Source organism: Canis lupus, chromosome 16, assembly GCF_011100685.1.
Source record: "Canis lupus familiaris isolate Mischka breed German Shepherd chromosome 16, alternate assembly UU_Cfam_GSD_1.0, whole genome shotgun sequence".
Taxonomy (NCBI): Eukaryota; Metazoa; Chordata; class Mammalia; order Carnivora; family Canidae; genus Canis; species Canis lupus.
In genome coordinates, this window is record NC_049237.1 from 23,459,146 (window position 1) to 23,478,867 (window position 19,722).

General features: G+C 40.1%; 1 protein-coding gene across 2 annotated transcripts in view; it reads right to left on the reverse strand.

Moving 5' to 3' along the window:
- Positions 1–16,208: 16,208 nt before the first annotated feature.
- The window catches only part of FNTA (farnesyltransferase, CAAX box, alpha), a 28,889-nt gene continuing 25,375 nt past the window's right edge, over positions 16,209–19,722 (reverse strand). The window contains exons 7-9 of one of the 2 annotated variants that reach the window (XM_038559911.1): positions 18,345–18,407; positions 17,093–17,264; positions 16,209–16,832 (exon numbers count right to left, since the gene is read on the reverse strand). In XM_038559911.1, the coding sequence (XP_038415839.1) occupies positions 16,710–16,832; positions 17,093–17,264; positions 18,345–18,407 (358 nt within the window). In that variant the 3' untranslated portion in view covers positions 16,209–16,709. Of the gene's footprint in view, positions 16,833–17,092; positions 17,265–17,568; positions 17,870–18,344; positions 18,408–19,722 lie in introns of those variants that run through there. The other variant, XM_038559912.1, reaches the window with a different exon arrangement.

Consider the following 19,722-nt stretch of genomic DNA (forward strand, 5'->3'; position numbering starts at 1 on the left):
CGCCCCCCGCAGGCGAGCTCAAGGCCTCCCCCCGGCGTCCGCCGCCCACCGCGCACTCCCAGCCCCGGGGCGCCCCCGTGTGGTTGGCCTGTAGTTGTTGGAGTCCGGGCGCCCAGCTGGTGCTGGCTTCCGGGGACCGGAGCTACAGGGTCTGGACCTTGCAAAGAGCTCCCATCGTTCATGGCCAGGCGGTGGTCCCCAAAGGGTAGTCCTGGGACCAGACGCCGAGGCTGCTCACCCCCAGGGAAGCTGTCAGGAGCGCAGATTGTCGGCTTCATCCAGGCCCGGAGGCCAGTGGGGTCCTGCACCTTGTGCTTCAACCAGCCCTCCGGGTGATGCCGAGGCGCTGTTGCTGGAGAACCAGTGCTGGAGGGAAACTGTGGGGCTTCCCCAGAGCCAGAGAGCTGCGCTTCACGCCCCAGGGGCGGGCAGGGACGTGGGCCCCAAGGGAGTGCAGTACCTTCTGGAGACAGGGAAAGAAGCTGGAAGGTCTCCACATCCCACTGACATTTGTACCCGCTGGGAAAGCTTCAACGTTACAAGTTAGGCATAGGATTATAGAATTTTGGGGGTTAAATCAGAAATGTTATTTACTGGGGACGCCTGGGTGGCTCGGCGGTTGAGCGTCTGCCTTTGGCTCAGGTCGTGATCCCGGGATCCCCTGATCGAGTCCTACATCGGGCTCCCCGCAGGGAGCCTGCTTCTCCCTCTGCCTCTCCCTCTCTGTGTCTCTCATGAATAAATAAAATCTTTAAAAAAAAAAAAAGTGTTATTTACTTTTACACTGACATATTTTCCAAGAGAATCAAGAGAATAATTCGATGCGGGTTAAAAACGGAGCCTGTATTGGAAACGATGAAAATTTAAATAACTAGAAGCTACCTGCTTATCAGATGGACAGATAGCAAAGAGAATGGTAATGGCCACTGTTGATGTAGAGTATAAAAGTTTCCCCGCAGCCATATATAAGAGTAAATTTGTAAAACCTGTACCAATTCCTCCTCTGTACAAAGGGCCCTAGCAAATCCCATTTCTAGGAGTTTATGACACAGAAATAATTGAATGCATGTGCGAGATGTACTGTAAGAATTGTTGTGGATAAACAAATACTTAAAAATAGGGTTTTCTGAAAAAATTGTTACATCCATGTGGCTGTTAAAAGACACTGTATCATAAGGTGCAGAGTTTTAATTTGAGATAGTGAAAAAGTTCAGATGAATGGTGATGGTTGCACAAGGTGAATGTACATAATGCCACTTAAGAACAGTTAAAATGGTAAATTTTACATCATGGAAATTTGATCACAAGAAAATGATGTGGATCTATATGTATTGACATGTACATATATTCATTACATACAGTTAATAATGGGGTACCTGGGTGTCTCAGTAGGTTAAGTGTCTGACGTTTGGTTTCAGCTCAGATCATGACCTCACAGTCATGAGATTGAGCCCCGCATCAGGCTCTGTGCTCAACATGGAATCTGCTTGTCCCTCTCCCTCTACTCCTCCCTCTGCTCATGCTTGTGCTCTCTCTCTCTCTTTAAAATAAATCAATAAAATCTTTTTTAAAATTATGTATTATATACTAATTATATGACTATTAATATATATGATATGTAAAGATAAAATATATAAAATTCTATTTTGTTGGAAATAGACACCATAATAATTCAAAATTTCCCTTTTTTGTTTATATGTATAGCTTAATACGTAATTAACATGTATTACTCCATGTATGTTATATATGTGAAAGATAAGCCTGATAGCAATATGTGTCATGTATTAGAGGGATACCATTTAGGAGGATCATGAAATGAATGTATTAAATGTTAATAATTTTTTTAAAGAGCATAAAAGGTGAGATGTGGAAACTTTGAACATGAAAACTCTGAAGGGAAAATAATCAAGTTTCAACCTGATGCAGGAACTTGAGGAAAGGAATAAAGTGCAGTCAACCAGCTGTAATGCATTTTTGAAAAGCATGTTTGCTTCAATATGATTAAGGTATTATTATTTTTTTAACAGTTCTTCTTTTTTATTTATTTTATTTTTTTATTTTTTTTAATATTGATAAAACTGTTGGAGAACATGGCTTTATTTACTTTTATTATTTTTTGCATTTTAGCTTTTATTTTTTTATTTTTTTAGAAATTTATTTTTTATTGATGTTCAAATTGCCAACATATAGAATAACACCCAGTGCTCATCCCATCAAGTGCCCCCCTCAGTGCCCGTCACCCAGTCACCCCCACACCCCGCCCACCTCCCCTTCCACCATCTCTAGTTCCTTTCCCAGAATTAGGAGTCTCTCATGTTCTGTCTCCCTTTCTGATATTTCCCACTAATTTTTTTCTCCTTTCCCCTTTATTCCCTTTCACTATTTTTTCTTTTTATGTATTTATTTATTTATTTTTGTTTTATGATCTTTTTTTTAATTTATTTTTTATTGGTGTTCAAATTTACCAACATACAGAATAACACCCAGTGCCCGTCACCCATTCACTCCCACCCCCCGCCCTCCTCCCCTTCTACCACCCCTAGTTCATTTCCCAGAGTTAGCAGTCTTTACGTTCTGTCTCCCTTTCTGATATTTCCCACACATTTCTTCTCCCTTCCCTTATATTCCCTTTCACTATTATTTATATTCCCCACATGAATGAGAACATATACTGTTTGTCCTTCTCCGACTGACTTACTTCACTCAGCATAATACCCTCCAGTTCCATCCATGTTGAAGCAAATGGTGGGTATTTGTCATTTCTAATGGCTGAGTAATATTCCATTGTATACATAAACCACATCTTCTTTATCCACTCATCTTTCGATGGACACCGAGGCTCCTTCCACAGTTTGGCTATTGTGGACATTGCTGCTATAAACATCGGGGTGCAGGTGTCCCGGCGTTTCATTGCATCTGTATCTTTGGGGTAAATCCCCAACAGTGCAATTGCTGGATCGTAGGGCAGGTCTATTTTTAACTCTTTGAGGAACCTCCACACAGTTTTCCAGAGTGGCTGCACCAGTTCACATTCCACCAACAGTGTAAGAGGGTTCCCTTTTCTCCGCATCCTCTCCAACATTTGTGGTTTCCTGCCTTGTTAACTTGCCCCATTCTCACTGGTGTGAGGTGGGATCTCATTGTGGTTTTGATTTGTATTTCCCTGATGGCAAGTGATGCAGAGCATTTTCTCATATGCGTGTTGGCCATGTCTATGTCTTCCTCTGTGAGATTTCTGTTCATGTCTTTTGCCCATTTCATGATTGGATTGTTTGTTTCTTTGGTGTTGAGTTTAATAAGTTCTTTATAGATCTTGGAAACTAGCCCTTTATCTGATATGTCATTTGCAAATATCTTCTTCCATTCTGTAGGTTGTCTTTTAGTTTTGTTGACTGTATCCTTTGCTGTGCAAAAGCTTCTTATCTTGATGAAGTCCCAATAGTTCATTTTTGCTTTTGTTTCTCTTGCCTTTGTGGATGTATCTTGCAAGAAGTTACTGTGGCCAAGTTCAAAAAGGGTGTTGCCTGTGTTCTTCTCTAGGATTTTGATGGAATCTTGTGTCACATTTAGATCTTTCATCCATTTTGAGTTTATCTTTGTGTATGGTGAAAGAGAGTGGTCTAGTTTCATTCTTCTGCATGTGGATGTCCAATTTTCCCAGCACCATTTAGTGAAGAGACTGTCTTTCTTCCAATGGATAGTCTTTCCTCCTTTATCGAATATTAGTTGACCATAAAGTTCAGGGTCCACTTCTGGATTCTCTATTCTGTTCCACTGATCTATGTGTCTGTTTTTGTGCCAGTACCACACTGTCTTGATGACCACAGCTTTGTAGTACAACCTGAAATCTGGCATTGTGATGCCCCCAGATACGGTTTTCTTTTTTTAAATTCCCCTGGCTATTCGGGGTCTTTTCTGATTCCACACAAATCTTAAAATAATTTGTTCTAACTCTCTGAAGAAAGTCCATGGTATTTTGATAGGGATTGCATTAAACGTGTAAATTGCCCTGGGTAACATTGACATTTTCACAATATTAATTCTGCCAATCCATGAGCATGGGATATTTTTCCATCTCTTTGTGTCTTCCTCGATTTCTTTCAGAAGTGTTCTATAGTTTTTAGGGTATAGATCCTTTACCTCTTTGGTTAGGTTTATTCCTAGGTATCTTATGCTTTTGGGTGCAATTGTAAATGGGATTGACTCCTTAATTTCTCTTTCCTCAGTCTCATTGTTAGTGTATAGAAATGCCACTGATTTCTGGGCATTGATTTTGTATCCTGCCACGCTACCGAATTGCTGTATGAGTTCTAGCAATCTTGGGGTGGAGACTTTTGGGTTTTCTATGTAGAGTATCATGTCATCGGTGAAGAGGGAGAGTTTGACTTCTTCTTTGCCAATTTGAATGCCTTTAATGTCTTTTTGTTGTCTGATTGCTGAGGCTAGGACTTCCAGTACTATGTTGAATAGCAGTGGTGAGAGTGGACATCCCTGTCTTGTTCCTGATCTTAGGGGAAAGGCTCCCAGTGCTTCCCCATTGAGAATGATATTTGCTGTGGGCTTTTCATAGATGGCTTTTAAGATATTGAGGAATGTTCCCTCTATCCCTACACTCTGAAGAGTTTTGATCAGAAATGGATGCTGTATTTTGTCAAATGCTTTCTCTGCATCTAATGAGAGGATCATATGGTTGTTGGTTTTTCTCTTGCTGATATGATGAATCACATTGATTGTTTTACGAGTGTTGAACCAGTCTTGTGTCCCGGGGATAAATCCTACTTGGTCATGGTGAATAATTTTCTTAATGTACTGTTGGATCCTATTGGCCAGTATCTTGTTGAGAATTTTTGCATCCGTGTTCATCAGGGATATTGGTCTGTAATTCTCCTTTTTGGTGGGGTCTTTGTCTGGTTTTGGAATTAAGGTGATGCTGGCCTCATAGAACGAATTTGGAAGTACTCCATCTCTTTCTATCTTTCCAAACAGTTTTAGGAGAATAGGTACGGTTTCTTCTTTAAACGTTTGATAGAATTCCCCTGGGAAGCCATCTGGCCCTGGACTCTTGTGTCTTGGGAGGTTTTTGATGACTGCTTCAATTTCCTCCCTGGTTATTGGCCTGTTCAGGTTTTCTATTTCTTCCTGTTCCAGTTTTGGTAGTTTGTGGCTTTCCAGGAATGCGTCCATTTCTTCTAGATTGCCTAATTTATTGGTGTATAGCTGTTCATAATATGTTTTTAAAATCATTTGTATTTCCTTGGTGTTGGTAGTGATCTCTCCTTTCTCATTCATGATTTTATTAATTTGAGTCTCCTCTCTTCTTTTTAATAAGGCTAGCTAATGGTTTATCTATCTTATTAATTCTTTCAAAGAACCAACTCCTGGTTCTGTTGATCTGTTCCACAGTTCTTCTGGTCTCGATTTCATTGAGTTCTGCTCGAATCTTTATTAACTCTCTTCTTCTCCTGGGTGTAGGATCTATTTGCTGTTTTTTCTCTAGCTCCTTTATGTGTAAGGTTAGCTTTTGTATTTGAGTTCTTTCCAGTTTTTGAATGGATGCTTGTATTGCGATGTATTTCCCCCTTAGGACTGCTTTTGCTGCATCCCAAAGATTTTGAACGGTTGTATCTTCATTCTCATTAGTTTCCATGAATCTTTTTAATTCTTCCTTAATTTCCTGGTTGACCCTTTCATCTTTTAGCAGGATGGTCCCTAACCTCCACGTGTTTGAGGTCCTTCCAAACTTCTTGTTGTGATTTAGTTCTAATTTCAAGGCATTATGGTCTGAGAATATGCAGGGGACGATCCCAATCTTTTGGTATCGGTTCGGACCCGATTTGTGACCCAGTATGTGGTCTATTCTGGAGAAAGTTCCATGTGCACTTGAGAAGAATGTGTATTCAGTTGAGTTTGGATGTAAAGTTCTGTAGATATCTGTGAAATCCATCTGGTCCAGTGTATCATTTAAAGCTCTCGTTTCTTTGGAGATGTTGTGCTTAGAAACACACTTTTCAAGTATAGAAAACAGCTAGATTGAAGTCACCAAGTATAAGTGTATTATTATCTAAGTATTTCTTCACTTTGGTTAATAATTGATTTATATATTTGGCAGCTCCCACATTCGGGGCATATATATTGAGGATTGTTAAGTCCTCTTGTTGGATAGATCCTTTAAGTATGAGATAGTGTCCCTCTTCATCTCTCACTACAGTCTTCGGGGCAAATTTTAGTTTATCTGATATAAGGATGGCTACCCCTGCTTTCTTTTGAGGACCATTCGAATGGTAAATGGTTCTCCAACCTTTTATTTTCAGGCTGTAGGTGTCCTTCTGTCTAAAATGAGTCTCTTGTAGACAGCAAATAGATGGGTCCTGCTTTTTTATCTAGTCTGAAACCCTGCGCCTTTTGATTGGGTCATTAAGCCTGTTCACATTCAGAGTTACTATTGAAAGATATGAGTTTAGTGTCATCATGATATCTATTCAGTCCTTGTTTTTGTGGATTGTTCCACTGAACTTCTTCTTAAAGGGGAATTTTAAGAATCCCCCTTAAAATTTCTTGCAGAGCTGGTTTGGAGGTCACATATTCTTTCAGTTCCTGCCTGTCTTGGAAGCTCTTTATCTCTCCTTCCATTTTGAATGAGAGCCTTGCTGGATAAAGTATTCTTGGTTGCATGTTCTTCTCATTTAGGACCCTGAATATATCCTGCCAGCCCTTTCTGGCCTGCCAGGTCTCTGTGGAGAGGTCTGCTGTTACCCTAATACTCCTCCCCATAAAAGTCAGGGATTTCTTGTCTCTTGCTGCTTTAAGGATCTTCTATCTTTGGAATTTGCAAGCTTCACTATTAAATGTCGAAGTGTTGAACGGTTTTTATTGATTTTAGGGGGGGATCTCTCTATTTCCTGGATCTGAATGCCTGTTTCCCTTCCCAGATTAGGAAAGTTTTCAGCTAGAATTTGTTCAAATACATATTCTGGACCTCTGTCCCTTTCGGCGCCCTCGGGAACACCAATTAAACGTAGGTTTTTCTTCCCCAGGCTGTCGTGTATTTCCCTTAATCTATCTTCATGGTCTTTTAATTGTTTGTCTCTTTTTTCCTCAGTTTCCCTCTTTGCTATCAACTTGTCTTCTATGTCACTCACTCGTTCTTCCACCTCGTTAACCCTCGTCGTTAGGACTTCTAGTTTGGATTGCATCTCATTCAATTGATTTTTAATTTCTGCCTGATTAGGTCTAAATTCTGCAGTCATGAAGTCTCTTGAGTCCTTTATGCTTTTTTCTAGAGCCACCAGTAGCTGTATAATAGTGCTTCTGAATTGGCTTTCTGACATTGAAGTAATCCAGATTTTGTAACTCTGTGGGAGAGAGGACTGTTTCTGATTCTTTCTTTTGAGGTGAGGTTTTCCTTCTAGTCATTTTGCTCAGTGCAGAGTGGCCAGAAGCAAGTTGTATTGGGAAAAGGAGAAAAAGAGAGGAGAGAAAGAAGGAAAGAAAAGAGAAAGAGAAAAAAAAAGGAAGAAAAAAAAAAGAAAAAAAAGAAAAAGAAAAAGAAAGGAAAAAAAGGGGAAGGAAACAAATCAAAAAGCAAAGCAAAGCAAAACAAAACAAAACAACAAAACAAAACAAAACAAAACAAAACAAAAAAAAAAGAAAAAAAGAACCACAGGGGAGTATCTTCTGATTCTGTGTACTTTAAGTCCCTTGACTTCCCCTGGAACTTGTCCGTCTAGCTGGTCTTCTGGGGGAGGGGCCTGTTGTGCTGATTTTCAGGTGTTAGCACTTGGGGGAGCTGCTCTGCCCCCTGCCTGGTGCAGGGCTCAGTGGGGGTTGTTCACCCCGTGAGGCCGCAGGAGCAACAGCCCTAGTGGCGGGGCCAGCTCTGGAGCCCTGGATTCAGCCCCCGCGGTAACCCCGGAGCTCTCTGTCCGCAGGGCCTGGAGGCTCCGGGGCGGGGCCGCTGATCTGCTCAGCTCGGGCAGGAGCGTCCTTGCTGTCCTGGGCCCTCCCGGCCTCTGCCTGTCCCGGGGGAGGCTGGATCCTGGGCTGTGTCCCGGCGCCCTGTGCTCCGGAGCTTGCACTGTTGGATTCGCGCTCCCGGGCCTCGCAGCCCCCTCCGCGGAGCCGCCGCCCGAGCACCCCGAGCTGCCCCCGGAGCCGCGCAGCCCCCTACGCACGGGGCCTCTTCCTCTGCCTGAGCCCCCCCGAGCTGCTCCGGGTCCCGCCGTGCGCACTGCAGCCCTTAGGGAGCTCGGCGCACTCTCCCGGGGCGCAGGTGTCTGTTAGTGTCCCAGGGAGCCCGAGGGCATCCCCGCCCTCCTGGGTCCTGCTCCAACTCCCCGCGAGCCCCTTTCCGCCCGGGAAGGTTGGTGCAGCTCCTGCTCCTCCGGGACGGGGCTCTCCTGTCCTGGGGACCCTCGCCCCGGCCTCAGCCCGGCTCCTCGCGGGGCCCCTCCCCCTTGGATGCCTTTTGTTTCTTTATTTCTTTTTTCCCGTCTTCCTACCTTGATAGAAGCCGAACTCTTCTCACTGTAGCATTCCAGGTGTTCTCTCTTTAATTCTCAGGCCGAATTCATAGATTTTCAGGATAATTTGAAGGTTTTCTAGGTAATTTGGTGGAGACAGGTGATTTGGAGACCCTACTCTTCCGCTATCTTGCCCCTCCTCCCATGATTAAGGGAGGAGAACACAATTTGAGCAGAACACAATTTTCCCATTTGTGTGTAATTCATCCTGGAAAAACACTAGGTAAATGCAGGAAACTTCACCCCGCTGACCCATGCTGTACAGGAATGCACAAAACACCCCCGCATACCCTTCACCATCTACCGGTATCTTCAGTTCACCCTGTGTGTTATGAGCCACACTCATCCATATCCAGTATTACAACTTCTCAAACAATTACAGATAAACCTCTACCACTTCACAGTAACTCACAGGCTGCCACCCTTCTCATGCCCACTGCCACAAGCAAGCTTCGGGTCTTTTTCAAGGTAAAGTGTCATGTTTAAGATGGTTCTGCCCTTTTCATTAGGTTCTTATCTTTTTTCTTAGTGTTGTGTCACTAACCTCAATTTTACCATAAGGCCCCTGGTTTTGTTATGGGTTTAAAAAAATATTTATTTATTTATTATTTATTTATTTATTTATTTATTTATTTATTTATTTATTATTTATTTATTTGAGAGAGCTCTCTCTGTCTCTGTCTCTCTCTCTCTCTCACACACACACACACAGAGCAGGGGGAAGAGGCAGAGGGTGAAGGAAAGAATCCTCAAGCAGACTCCCTGCTGAGCTGGGAGCTTGATCCCAGGACCTCAACATCATGACCTAAGCCAAAACCAAGAGATGGAGGCTCAAACAACTGAGCTACGCAGGTGTCCCAAGACCCTGGTTTTTATTCGTGATTCTGCATGGCATGGTAATATAGGAATATATGTACCCTGTTCTAACAGAACTGACTATACAAGGGCTTTAGGTGGGTTTCAGGTGGAAGAAAGCATCATTAACAGAACAGATAGCATAAGGAAAAGATACTTTGAGTTTGATGGGGCCAGTAATAAAGATCCCCCATTTATAAGAATTAACTGCCTCAAAGGATCCTGTGATGCTTTAGACATGGGTGATCTCTCCAAAATAGAGAACATACAGAGAAAAGAAGAGAGCCAAATCTGAGCTAATGGAAATTTTGATTTCAGGATTAGAGAAAGTGTAAAGAACAAAGAAGCTATGAAAACGGTTAAGGTGAGATTTCAAGGACAGGAAGGAAGTATTGATTCCTGGTAAAATGGATGGAGTAAACACATTAGAACCTTTCTCTCCCCCCAAACACCACTATAAAACCTGAACAGAAAATCATGGCACAGCTGTTTGGGGTCTCTGAGAAACAAGTATCTCCAGCCAGATCAAAGAATGCCAGAATTTGAAGCACCACTGATTGGTCTTGATGTGACTGTCTTTCCTCTGGGATCCTCGGACCTGGCTCAAACCAGGGAGTGAGCACTGATGGGCAGAGACCCTGGAGAAACCCTCTGGTCTGGCTCATAAAGCAGAAAAGGAAACTCCAAAAGCTCAGAGACAGTGGAGAAAATTCTGGGTTTTTTCCCCTTCTCTTCTTACCTTACTCCCTTGCACCCCAGCCTCCAGTCACTCAATCCTGTGTCAGGAGCCATGGCAGAGTCACAAATGGCAAGTAGCCGGTAACCATAGGAGCTCAAACTCTGAAGCAGAGTGCTCTTACTTCCCAATTCAGTGGAGCTCCAACTTCAACAGGGCAGAGACAAACCTCACTGTTTTTTATTTGCTTTTCTGCTGCTGTGGCACAATTGTGAAAGTGGGCAGTTGCTCACCAGAAGTGGAGCATTTAGGGTCAAAGAACCTAAATGAGGAGCCCCAGGGAATTGGAAAGTAAAGGGAAAAGAGTGCAAAGGGAGAGATTCAGGAAAGCAACCCCATAAAATTGTTTATGAACTCTAGGGCTTACCTCTGACCTGCACATCGTAGATCTGGCACACCAAAGATGTTAGCTATGCTAACGGATAGCTTTCTGCCCGGTTCCACACTGGCCACTGGGTGATGCATTCATGAGACAGACCCAAACAGCACTGTCAAAGATTTGAAAACTGAACTGACTTTAGCATATAGCTATAGAAGGAGTGTTGGAATGCATGACCTATACTAACAATTGCAAGTCCTTGTTAAAATAAAAATATTGACTTCCTCCATAGGATTTAAACAAGAATCAGAGTCTCATAACATTCAAAATGCCCAGAAATATAATAGAAAATTACTAGGCATGTGAAGTATCCAAAAATCTCAACTTGCATGGGAAGAGACCATTGGCCAATGATGAGATGATGCAGATGTTGGGATTATCTGAAAAAGACATTAAAACAGTTCTACAAATGTTCAATAATGAACACTCTAGAAACAAAAGTTAAAATAGAAGGTATTAAAAAGACAAAAAAAAAATAGAAGGTATTGATACCTTCTGTTTTAACTTTTAAACAAATAGAACTTAAGAATTAAACATTTTAGAATTAAAATATATATATAAGCAAATTGACTATAGATCCAAGGGCAGAATGACAGAGGAGAGTCATTGAACTTGGAGACAGATTAATAGAAATTGTTTAATCTGACTAATAGAGTGAAAAAGATAGGAAAAAAATGGGCAGAAACTCAGGCATCTGTGGGGCAAAAATAAAAGGTCTAACATTCCTGTCATCAGAGTCTCATAGGAAAAGAGAAAGTGTTGAAAAAATGTCTGGAGACATCATGGCTGAGAATGTTCTAAGTCTGGCGAAAAGTTAAAGATTCAAGAGGCTGATTAAATAAGCTGAGCAAGAAAGATAAATCCAAAGTCACTCATGCCCACAAACATCAAAATCAAATTGCTGAAAACTAAAGACAAATTAACAATACTGAAAGCAGGGATGCCTGTGTGGATCAGTTAGTTGAGCATCCAACTCCTGGTTCGGGTCCAGATCGTGATCTCAGGGTCCTGACATCCAGCCCCCTGTCTGGGTCCCAGCTCAGTGAGGAGCCTGCTTCTTCTCCTTCTCTCTCTGCCTTTCCCTCCCTCTTTTCCCTCTGCACCACCCCATTCATGCTTTCTCTCATTTTTTCTCTCTCTCTCAAATAAAATCTTTTTTTTTTTTTTAAAGATTTATTTATTTATTTATTCATGATAGTCACACAGAGGGAGACAGAGAGGCAGAGACACAGGCAGAGGGAGAAGCAGGATCCATGCACCGGGAGCCCGACGTGGGATTCGATCCCGGGTCTCCAGGATCGTGCCCCAGGCCAAAGGCAGGCGCCAAACCGCTGCGCCACCCAGGGATCCCTCAAATAAATAAAATCTTTAAAAAAAATTCTGAAAGCAGCCAGAGAGAAACCTATGGGCAAAGAACTATTTTAATGACAGATTCTCATCGGAAATCATGAAGCCCAGAGGAAGTGGCACATTTTTCAAGTGCTGCCAAGAATTATACACCCAGAATTCTATATTCACTGAAAATGTCCTTTGAGAATAAAGATGAAATAGATTCTCAGATTAAGAAAAAATAATAAAGTCTGCAACCAGAAGACCTACTCTAAAAGAATTGCTTAGAGAAATGGGAAATTTTATACAGAAGGGAAATGATAGCAGAAGGAAACATCAGGAGTGAAAGAAGAGTAAAAGAAATGGTAAATAGCTGGGTAAATATAATAGATGACTCTTTTCTTGAGCTTTTTTTTTTTTTTTTTTTAAGATTTCTTTATTTGAGGGGTACCTGGGTGGCACAGTTGGTTGGGTGTGTGTCTCTTCATTATGGCTCAAGTCATGATTATAGGGTTGTGGGATGGAGCCCCACCTGGGGCTTCCAGCTAGGGGGTGGGGGGTGGGGTCTTCTAGAGATTCTAACTCTCCCTCTGCTTCTGCCCCTCCTCCTGCTTACTCACTCTCTCAAAATAAATAAATATCTTTTAAAAAATACACACAGAGTAGGAGGGAAAGGCAGAGGAACCTTCAAGCAGACACCTCATTGGGTGCAGAGCCCCATGTGGGACTTGATGCACGGCTTGATCTCACTACCCATAAGATCATGATCTGAGCTGAAACCAAGAGTCAGATGCCCCTAATTTTTTTGAGCTCCTTAATATATGTTTGGTAGTTGAATGCAAAAAGTATCTGATGAGGTTTTTAACGGAAGAAGGTAAAAAATATAAGACAACTGCAGCATAAACAGTAGAAGGTAAGAAAACCTATATGGTGATAAGGTTCCTAGAGTAACCACTAAAAACAAAATAAAACCAAACAAGTCAACCAATCAATAACAGAGGATAACAGGAAAATGTCCTAACACTTGGCAATTAAACAATACCCTTCTGAATAATTCATGGGTCAAAGATGCTGTCTCAAGAAGGGAAATCAGAAAATATTTGAGCTGCAGTGATTGAGCATCTGACTTTGGCTCAGGGTGTGATCCTGGAGTCCAGGGATCAAGTTTCCACATTGGGCTCCCTGCAGGGAGCCTGCTTCTCTCTCTGTCTATGTCTCTGTCTCTGTCTCTCTGTCTCTCATGAATAAATAAAACCTTAAAAAAAAAAAGAAAAAAAATATTTGAGCTGATTGAAAAGGGAAATACAAAATATCAAAATTTCTGAGAATAGTTAAAGCAGTTGCTTGAGGAAAATGTATAGTATTAAAGGGTTAGAATATGAAAGAACGGTTTTATATCAATCCTCTTTTTTCCTTAAAAACTAGAGAAATTTGCTAAGAGAATAGATCTTAAAAGTTCTCACCACAAAAAAAGTGAATTATGTGAGGTAATGAATGTGTTGCTAACCTTAAATGTGCAAGTCATCTCGCAGTATATACATATAACATATCATAAAGTTGTATATCTTAAGCTTATGTAATATTACTTATTATCCTGATACTTCTGGGGAAAATATTAGAATAAACCACATCAAGTAGGAAGAAAGAAATAATAAAATATAAGAAAATTCAATGAAATTAAACATTTTCTATTATATATTTTTAATATTTTAATTTTTTTTTTCCTTAAAGTCAGACCCACTGACTTGATGTAATTGCCCATTAATGGGTTAAAATTCAAGTTGGAAAACAGATTTTTATAACATAACTTCCAGAGGGAAACATTCTGGACTCTCTTGCGAATTTCTAAGTTAATATTTAGGATATAACCAATCATAAAATTGAGTTTAAGGCTTATTAAATTTCTTAAAATTCACTTTAATTAATACGTTGATTTCATTAGCAAGCTCTGTAGTATTAAAAGCTGCCAGGCTTACCATGGTAGATTAAAATTTTCACTTGAAAGCTCAAATTTTATCACTGGCAACAAACTTCAGTTGTTTCCTATGACAAACTGAAGTGACAAACTCTTCGTTTATTTTAGAGAAAATCTATGCCAGCCATCCAAGGATGAATAACCAGTTCATCAATTGTTCTTTCAAGTAAAAGTGGTGTTCCATAAAGTGGCCTGTGTGGCCCACATCACAATTGTACAAATGCTTTTCCTCAAGACAACCAAAAAGACATGCTTTTTTTTTTTTAAAGATATGCTTTATGCACAAATTCAATCACATAAAGTATTGAAAAGACAGAGTATTGTGAATAAAATACATAATTACTGACTCATCAAAGATATTCTTCAGTGACTATACAGCAATGAAGAATACAACAGCTGCCAAGTACCACTGCCTTGTTTTTGTGTAAGGCACCAGTAGTTTTACCCATCATTGTTTTGCCCCAACAATGCAAACAGCAACACAGTGGCAGTGTTACTAGGCAAGTAGGTTTGAACTCGCAGACCCCTCCACAGATTGCCTGTTAATTAACATGGGTTACATGGGAAGGGAAGCTCATGTGCTTTCATGTCCTGCGAAAACTGTGCTGCCAGGTGTATGTGTCCATTGCCCAGTAGATGGTCCTCACCAGGATTAGCAGAGCCTAAAGTCATTATATACTTAAATCCTAGAGCCGCCTCACCTGATTCCATACCCACTAAGCAATCTTTTGATAAATGAATTAATTGCCACTTCAGGCAGAGAATGCTAAGTGATGAGGCTGATGCAACTGTTTGGTCTACTTCAGTTACATTTCTCAATGTATATTATGCTTTTTATTAAACAGTCTTGATGAGCTTTGTTAAGTCAGCAACTTTGAATTCAACCAATTCTGGGACACTGATGAGGTAGTTTCTGAGAGTAAATGCTATCTTGTAACTTGTCTGTACAGTTTTTGTTCCTTAGGACACCTTTTAAATTATCTGCATAAGGGGATCACTGGGTGGCGCAGTGGTTTAGCACCTGCCTTTGGCCCAGGGCACGATCCTAGAGACCCGGGATCGAATCCCACGTTGGGCTCCCGGTGCATGGAGCCTGCTTCTCCCTCTGCCTGTCTCTGCCCTTCTCTCTGTGTGTGACTATCATAAATTAAAAATAAATAAATAAATAATCTGCATAAGAATACTTCGTATGACAATTTTAAATAGAAAATCAGATTTTTTGAGTCTAAAAACAGCAAAATCCTATAAAATCTGAAAAATATTTCCTAAATTCTTCAGAAGCCTATTCCACCCTATATAGAGCTCTTTAATCATAGTTTGATGCTTTAAACATTGAAAAATTCTTTGCTGATAAAGTGAGATTATATGTAGGTATAGAGAACTAACTTGTTCAACATCTGAACTAACTCCATTTGAGCATGTCTTCCTGGATTTTAGAAAGCTATAAACTGTATTTTCCAGATTCCTTTGCAGTTAGTTTTAGATGTCATTTAGGTTACTTCCAATCCAATGCACTAAAGTGGGTGAGCCTTTAATTTGGAGCTGCATTACGCGAGAAAGGAAGCAGATGTACTCACATGCAATATGGTGGAGGTGGAATGTCCTAGAACTGGTAGCCTCATTCAGCAGTTTCCTGATCCTAGAACAGGCAACAGCAGTTTGATGTCCCAGTTCTGTAGTGTGGTTTTGGGATATATTTCTGAATGATCAGGCAATTATTCTGTGAGTTATCTATATACCTTAATAAATCCTATAGGTCTAAACTATCTTTTAAAAAATTTTATTTAGGGATCCCTGGGTGGCGCAGCGGTTTAGTGCCTGCCTTTGGCCCAGGGCGCGATCCTGGAGACTCAGGATCGAATCCCACGTCAGGCTCCCGGTGCATGGAGCCTGCTTCTCCCTCTGCCTATGTCTCTGCCTCTCTCTCTCTCTCTGTGTGACTATCATAAATTAAAAAAAAAAAAAAAAAAATTAAAAAATTTTATTTAAATTCAATTTGCCAATATCTAACATCCAGTGCTCATCTCACCATGTAGGTCTAAACTACCTTGAGTAGACCTTGTTGAAGTCAGGAACTGACTAATTTGCCTTCTAATAACATTTCCTTTAACATGATCATGTTTCTGGGATGCCTGGGTGGCTCAGCGGTTGAGCGTCTGCCTTCAGCACAGGGCATGTTCCTGGAATCCCGGGATCAAGTCCCACATCAGGCTGCCTGGGGGAGCCTGGTTCTCCCTCTGCCTGTGTCTCTGCCTCTCTCATGAATAAATAAATAAAATTTTTAAAAAAGAGAGAGAGAGATCATGTTTCTGTAGTTTTATGACAATATTTTCTTTCTCAATGGCTTTTTCTAAGCTGAGACAACATCCATCGTACAAAAATACTATTACAAAAAAACAAAAACAAACTACTATGTCAAGTTTTAGGATACATCTATAATTTTATTACAAAACCATTCTTTTGGCATTAGTTGGTTACAGTGATAGTAAGATACTGTGAGTGTGGCATAGCAGCTCTAATGTAACAGTTACATTCCCTGCTTCCTGAACCCAAATTTAAGTTACCTTATATCCATTACATACAAGTTACCTGCTTTCATTAATGCTGCAAATCCTGACACATATACTCTTTAGGGAGGAGCTGATGCTAAGGGATTAGAGTAAATGTTGATAATACTACAAAAGTTCCTTCATGGGACTTTCTTTTCCCTCCCCTCAAATTACTTTGCTTTAAAAGAATCAATTACTAGTCTGAATAGCAGCAGCACCCAAAGAGCATCACACTTAGTTCTGTTAAAAAGCAATACCTGTGCAATGCACATTTTGCACCACAGGCAAAGGGAATGATCGCTTTAAACTCCTGCATTAGAGTCTCTTAAAAAAATAAAAGCATTCCATCGAGTTCTTCCAGATGGTGTTATTGCTGTACATTTGTTGGTGGGTCACTCTCTGTGCTATGTTTGCTTTGAAGGGATCTTCCAATATATCTCCAATATTCCTTTCTTATAGTGTCCTTTTCTTTAGCTAGAATTTCACACAACTGAAAATGAAAAACAAAAATTCTTTAAAGATCATATGTAAATCAATCTCTAGGGCAAATGCTTTTGAGTCAACAGTTAAACTAAGATCATGTTCAAATGAGAGATATCATTATAATTATTTATCATGCTCACTGGTGATGTGTGTTTTATAGACCTGAGCTGAACTCCTGAGTGAACACACTGAAAAGGGCATGAATATAGTGGCACTGGGGAGGCTGAATTCTGAGACACCAAGGAGAGCAGAGTTCTACTGGCTTACCTCTAATGCTTTATTAAGAATGTCCTCCTTGTTGTCACATTGGTTTTCTAGCATGTCTTCATAGATATCCACGAGAAAGGCAATCAGGTAGGGGGAACTGTGACTTGGTTGTAAATCAAGTAACTGACTTAACAGATTGGGGTATCTGGAAAGACCACGATCCTGTAAAATCCTAAAAAAAGATTATTCTCAATTTTGAGAAGGAAGAACAAAAATAATAGATTAAGGAAAGATGACCTCTGTAACATGAACAAAAGGAGACTTTTTTTTTTTAAAGATTTAATTTTTATTTATTCATGAAAGACAGAGAGAGAGATGCAGAGGCACAGAGGGAGAAGCAGGCTCCATGCAGGGAGCCCAACGTGGGACTCAATCCTGGGTCTCCAGGATGAGGCCCTGGGCTGAAGGTGGCACTAAACCGCTTAGCCACCTGGGCTGCCCAGAGGAGACTTATTTTAAATGAAATTAAAACTAAATGAATTTTTTAAATTATGTAAGTTTTATTATGGATAATTTTCAGCTGAGTACAATTAGTTAAAAATAATGAAACTTAAAAGTGATCATTTATAACTCAAACTGCAACACACACAATTAAATCAGAAAATAAACCATCATCTTGAAATTACAAAGGAAGAAAACAGGAGAGATATTTCTGCTTCTTCTTGAGATGGTTCTTTATAGCTTATAGCTCTCCAGATCTTATAGGATTCATCTCCAAATGTGACTGGGCTCCAAACTTTATGCTTTTTGGGCCTGGTTTCCAGGGAGACCTCTAAGCTAAAAAAGGAGCCTGATTATATCAGTGGCCACTCGAGTGAAACCTTGTCAATTTAAGGAATGAAATTTGTAAAAGGAGATCTCTAGAATTGAAAATAGAAAGGCTGGCTATGCATCTGTGCAATCTGCTTTTAAATAGTTTGTTTTGTCTTTACTATGCTCCTGAGCTAAATAGAAGCTGTGTATATCCCATTCCTTGACATAAACACTATAGGATTCATAAATACAATTCTAATTGTATTACTGTTTAGCCATGGACTATTCTAAAAACTGTGCTGGTATGTGCTTGGGAGGTGAAGAGGATAGAAGGCACTGTTCTTGGGTGTTATCATCTTACACTGGTCTACTTCTCTTAGACCCAGAAAAATGGAAAATTCTTTAGTATCCTTTTGGAACCTAATTAACAGAACATATTCCATGATACATCACATCAATAGGTGGGTTTTATATAAAATAATCCAAAACTATTGCTTACCCTTTCAAATAGTTCCATGCGCTTTCATTATGCGGTACTAGTTTGATCATTTCCAGAGTGTACCTACAAGAAAAAGACCACAAAGAAATATGTATATAAATTTTAAGAGCAGTGGAATAATTAGAAATAGTTTTAATAAGACTGTGGCACAGCTTGGATATGTGCTTTCATCTATCTTAGTGGGCTGTGACTAGGTCTAGGTCATATCTAATTTAGAGAGAATCCTTCAAGTCTGCAGTTTTTCAATTCATAGTTACATTGTTCCTCCTTCCTGTAAATTTGTAACCAATTCAGGAAAGGATACCTAACTAACACAAAGGCTCAATTTACAACAGGAAAATGAACTGATGTGGGAGATTTCCTTTAATTTAGGCTTTCTCTTTGAAGAAAATGGCAGCTAAAACAAGAGGTTTTACTTTTATTGGTAAAACAATCTTGGCAAAGAGCCTAAGGTCTATTTATGCCCAACAAATCCTGAGTCATTAAAAAAGGAGAACTACATAATCTTAGGAGCTGTAATAATAAATAGCATGGAAATTGTATAGACAAAGAATAAAAATGAGAAATCAACACAAATGTGTACTTTTTATGTTCTAAAACAAGATTACTAATTATGATGTGATAACCAGTCAAAATGGACACTCCCTTTCTCTTCCCTTTAACCAGATTAAGTATAATTTAGATCTAATTACAACAAATTCCAAGGGAATACCAGAATTTAGCTTTACTACAGACTTGCTCAACTGAGTAAGTCACTGACTAAAGTTCAGTAATCTTGATATTATTGCAGAGCTGTTAGGACAGCATTTTTTTCAGAGTATAGTAGTCCCTCTTTCTCCACAGAGGATAGGTTCCCAAATGCCCAGTAGATGCCTGAAATCACAGAGTATCAAATTCTATATATGTTTTTTCCTATACACATACTTATGAAAAAGCTTAATTTATTGGCACACTAAGAGATTAAGAATAAAATAGAACAATTATAATATAGTCACTGTAATAAAAGTTATATGTAGTCTCTCTCAAAATACCTTTTTTTAAAAAAAGATTTTATTTGAGAGAGAGAGAGAGAGAGAAAGAGAGTGCAAGCAGGGGGAGTGGGAGAGGAAGAAGCAGGCTCCCTGCTGAGAAGGGAGCCCAACATGGGGCTTGATCCCAGCAATCTGGGATTATGACCGGATGAGCTGAAAGCAGATGTTTAACTGCTTGAGCCACCCAGGCACCCCTCAAAATATCTTACGAGACTGTAACTCATCCTTCTTGTAATGATTTAAGATAATGAAATGCCTAAATAATAAGATGAAGTGAGGTGAATGACAGGCATTGTGATGTAGCCTTAAGTTATACTACCTAATAATGTCTCACCATACACAGGGTC